General features: G+C 42.0%; 1 protein-coding gene across 1 annotated transcript; it reads right to left on the bottom strand.

Moving 5' to 3' along the window:
• Nucleotides 1-202: 202 nt before the first annotated feature.
• Nucleotides 203-3515, bottom strand: LOC137659042 (uncharacterized). The gene is given in 5 exon segments (XM_068394135.1): nt 203-447; nt 532-586; nt 854-1064; nt 1211-1634; nt 1637-3515. Coding segments are annotated over 5 exon segments (2814 nt in total).
• Between the last annotated feature and the right edge of the window lie 1444 nt (nt 3516-4959).

The raw sequence follows: 4959 nt of genomic DNA, 5'->3' as shown, positions 1-4959 counted from the left end.
GCACAATAGAATTGATTAGACTGAATGAAAATATAATCCATAATAATTCCATTCACATCATTGTGGATGCTGAGAAATAATAGTAAATAAAAGAGGGATAGATCCGGCTGGCCATATATATTACATCGTTAAATGTTTTGTGCACATACTATAACCTCGCAATAAATGCATTGTGTCAATGGAGGACCAACTATTAAATATACTAATCCATCTCTTCAGTATCAGAATCTGAGTCCTCACTCCATGGCTCATCCTCACACTGGTCATAGTCACTCAGTTCATCAAGGTTATCAGTTTCCATCACTGTTTCCTCTGATTGACAAAGAATTTCCTGATCTTTGTCACTGTCATTAGCAAATAAAGAATCAGGAACGGCTGATCCGTCAAACCAGGTTGGTTGCAACAAGTCACCATCTACTGCCCAACCATAATCAATGGCGCATAGGCCTTGATCAGGTGATTTTGTGTTGGCATGACTCCACAAAACTGTCACGTAGTGTGCCCTCAGTGGTCATTTCTTAAGTGTCCGACGTGTTGGGGGCAACAATGCGCAGTCAACCTTTTTGATATGAAGAAGTGGGTTTTCCTGAAAGGAATGTGGAATCATATGACAAAATACTTAAAAAGAGAATGTTCTTAAGTTAGATTAGATTGAAATAATTGATTAATACACTCAGAATGCTTTTCGTGTCAAAATAAATGTGGGTTGTTAAGACCCTAGAGTGAGAGACAGAAAGAAATATCATAGAATGTGCATTGGAGGTTACGATTTGAATACATTGTTACTCTCTTAAGTCAATTCAAGGGAGACATGCTACATCCTGAAAACCCAACACACTTGATACATATATACCTTATCTACTGTGCCCGACATCTGCATAATTTTTCTATAACGTGCTTCATCTACATCACGTTCTTTGTTTTGGCCATACATCTTGCAAACAAACTCGGATGCCACGTCTATGTCAACTTCACCGTCAACTTCACCCATGTTGGAGAACAACTGGAGAAAGCTTCCAGTTGGGTCCTTCTCAAGTATTTCCAGAAGTTTGACTTTGCCTTTCCTGAAGGGGAATATGAATCATGTAGGTAACAACGGCATGACTATCTCTTCAAACTAGTTAACTTCATTTTGTCATGATTCTAAATCTTTGCTGTACAATGAGTATGCAAACTCAATCTGTCATTTAAAGGTGGAACAAAATACTACCTGTAAAAGGCTGATGTGAAGTCACATCCAGTGAATGCGTGGTACCCCGCCAGTGCTTTAGGGAGTCCTGATTTTCGTTTCTCAAGGACCTCTACAATATTGGTGACATTAATGTATCGCCTGCTGTTTCCGCTGCCACAGTCCATGAAGACATTTTTGGAGGACCTCACTTCTGGGTCTTGATTTCCAAGTATACCGATAAGTATAATGAGAACATCTGTATCGGATGCTCGTACAAGGACCTTGCTTCCTGAGGTATTTTCCAGGTGGAATGCTATAAGGGTATCTGTCTCCTCGTGGTTTGCCTGGAGATGAGCTGGGCTGGTCACTGAGATCTCCTGGAAGTCATTTGGCGTATATTGGAAATATTCACCGCCATAAGAGGCATACAGTGTTTTTCCATTTAGGATGTTCCAATAGTGATTTCCCCCCATTCCTTTAGCAGAAATTTTCCAAGTTCGTTTTTGAACATTCCATTCTTGAGAAGTTTTGCTCCTTTCTGTCTCATTGTTTGGTTAGGTCCAGTGATTGTGTAAACAGAATCTTCTGCACCACGCAATTTTCTCTCACTGTCCTTGACTGAATTTTCGACGTACTTATCAAGGCAGACATGGATTTCATCCCCTCCACCAGTGCATACTGTAGATAGGATGGTTCGGGCAATAGCTCCATACGATGTTCCAACATTCATAACTGACAAGACAGAATGAATAAGCAGGCCTCCATCATATATCCGAACACAAATACCTTGATGTACCTCTGTTGGGATTGGTGTGTCTTTCTGGAACTCTTCCAGCCTATTCAGTAATGTATGCTTCCTGCTCTTCAAGAGAGCTCCATCAGCATGTGCCAGGGAAAGAGGATATGACGTGATTGGGTACCTGAGAACGTGCCTGAGATCGAAGTTGGTATTTTCGGCCACAACAATGATGATTCTTATGAAAAAGTCCCTCAGACTTTCAACCCTCTTTGCAGTTTCTGTAGCAGGAGTTGTCCCTTTTTTCTTCTTCTTTTCGTTTTCAGATGCAAAGTTATTCACTCTTATCCTTTTTACTGACTTCAGAAATCTTGCCGAGTCCTTGTGCCACTCTCTTTCGAATTGTTGTATTGCTACCTGCCCCCTTTGCAATGTTCCGAGGAGATACTTCTCAGTTTCTTTTGTTGCCGCCCGCCCAGTTGCAAGGTTCACCATTGTGTCTGGAGCTCCAGGACTGAAGGGATTGCAGAATTCATCTATTTTCTCACTTAGAACCTGCATTTGCTTGTTGTCTTTTCTTATTCTGTATGAACGGCACTGTGCTGTGGCACTCTCTCCCACTTCAAGTCCAGCAAAAGTTCTCAGCTCCAGTACAGCCATGGCTCTCTGGGTCATGGTCATGGACCATCTTCGTCTGGCATTTTCAGAATTTCTGAAGGCTACGATCCCTTTCATACTGGACGCTGCATCCCGATTTACTGTCTGTTCAAGTGAGAGATCAACTGCCGACCTGGAGTAGTTCTTCTTTGTTCGCCGTATTGAAAAAGCCCCCTTCTGAAGTATTTCTCTGAGTTGAGGGTGGGAAGATGTCAGCTTGTGTAGAAACAGTGTTCCCCATCTGGCGTAATTTGGATGATTTAAAGAGAAGAAGACATCCAGTATGACTGGGAAAACATCTATGTATCCATCTACATCATTTGTTTTAACACAACACTGTAGCTCGCGGTGAACCCTGTTTACCAGGAATACATATGTTCCCCAGAACTGAGCCATTGGGCCAATGGTTCCCTCCATGACAGAATAGAAGAATTCTTCATATTTCAGAAGGTGCTGCATAACAACTGGATCAGAGAGATGGTCTTCAATTTGATTTGATGGAATCATCATCATCACATCTTGAAATGCTTGATACTCCTCCTCTGCAAGGTCTTGCACGAAACGGTCATACAGCTTCTGTTCCATTACATTAGCCAGAAGTTCATGAATTCTTATACAACGATTGTAGAACTTCCCCTTCATGAAGCCCATCATCGAACCCTCTGCCAAGACTTCTTCTTCAGTTAGGATAAATTCTATTCCACTTTCTTTGATCATAGTTCCGATTGCACCATAAAATGCTAGCTCAATGTGAAAATTGCCTAACATGATCAGTAACTTGTCAAAGAGAGGGGACTCGAGAGCTTGGATGGAATAAGCTTTCAGGGCAACCGCCAGATCATACGTCACGACTGCATAACTTTGTCCGGTTTCCTTTGCAACATTAAGAGTACGAATCATAGTCTCTCTCACAACTGCATTATCTGTAGGAGATTTTGGAATTGGGTCCATATAGCAGATTCGTTGCAGTGGTAGCATGTCCTTCACAAAATTGCTGATGAATCCTGCATAAAGTGGAGTGTCACCTTTTTTCAGTTGCAAAAACCAATACAAATCCAATGGTTTCAGCTGAAGCCCTGGTCTTTGATGGAGTTGTAGAGATGAGGCGCTACCACTGCTTGACTCGTGACTGTTGCGGCCGTACTGGTGAAGATGGCTGCCTTCAAGGATTTTCTAAGTGGAGGAATTTCCTGCTCATTTCCCACAAATGTTCTTCTATTTTTTCCATCATGGAACTGAAAGGAAGAGTTACTAAATGGCCCCTTGTCTTGCTCAGCTGTGTTTTGATACGTGTGACCAACAGTGGAATGAAGTGTTGCTTTTCCATCTAGTGTCTCCACATTTGCCTCAATGTTGTCCCATACACAGGCTGTTGCTCTATCTGCGAGTAAATAAATACCATCAGGTGCAACATGACTACCTGATGAAACTAAATAAGCGAATTCAGTTTCAAGACCTTTAGCGTCACAGTAACTAATGCTATGACCTGCATGGTTCAAAATCTGCAATGTTAACTTCGATCCTGTCAGTGAAGCTACACCCAATCCCATTGCAGAATGTTTCCACGGCTTAACTGTACCATGTGTAGCATTGAACACAGCATCAGATGCCATCGATGTGGCCCTTCGGTCAATTGCCCCATTTTGAGGCCCTTGTAAGTTTGGTGTAAGGCCACCTAAGAGGCTTCTAAAAAACAGCTCCAGTTGCTTTGGTATATCCGGTGCACTTTCTTTCAAATTTTGCACTGTGGCTGGATCAGGCACTTTGAATTTTGGCAACTGCATGATCTGGGAACGAAGATGGAGAGCCGCCCATATAAGTTTTTCATTTTCCTCGTGTTCCTTTGTGTTGTCATACAAATGTACTCGTGCCTGTTCTTCAGTGATTGAGGCGGCATGGATGAAATTTCCCCTTCTATTGTCAGCAAGCTTCACCCGGACTTGGTCACCAAATTTATCTTGAACTTTCCTTATCAGATTTTGTGTTGTGTATGCGTCAACATCTTGGGCATCACCTCCATTACTTGTGTATTCAGCTTTGTACTTATTCAACAATGATGTCACCATCAGAGACTTTTCATTTTTGATAATTTGTTCTGTGATGAAACCACACAGGGATTTGAACGCCCTTTTATGGATATCATGAGGTGTTGCACAACTTGTTTCTGCCACTTCTGCCTCATGCATGAAATGCCATCTGCACGACTTGTGGTATTTACCCTCTTTGGCAATAAGATCAATATTGCCCATGATCAAACTTTTGAAATGGTCATTTGTGGATCTATGGGCCCGCTCCAATAGTGTATCACAGCCATCTTTAGTTGCAATCGATGTAAGCGTTTCCTCTTTTCCCCGTTTCTTTTTCCTCTCCTTCCCACAGAAGATATACTCTCTCT

Source organism: Palaemon carinicauda, chromosome 19 (genome assembly GCF_036898095.1).
Source record: "Palaemon carinicauda isolate YSFRI2023 chromosome 19, ASM3689809v2, whole genome shotgun sequence".
In the NCBI taxonomy this organism is placed as follows: domain Eukaryota; kingdom Metazoa; phylum Arthropoda; class Malacostraca; order Decapoda; family Palaemonidae; genus Palaemon; species Palaemon carinicauda.
Note: the sequence above shows the minus strand (reverse complement) of the source record. Positions and strands in the feature narration are given on the sequence as shown.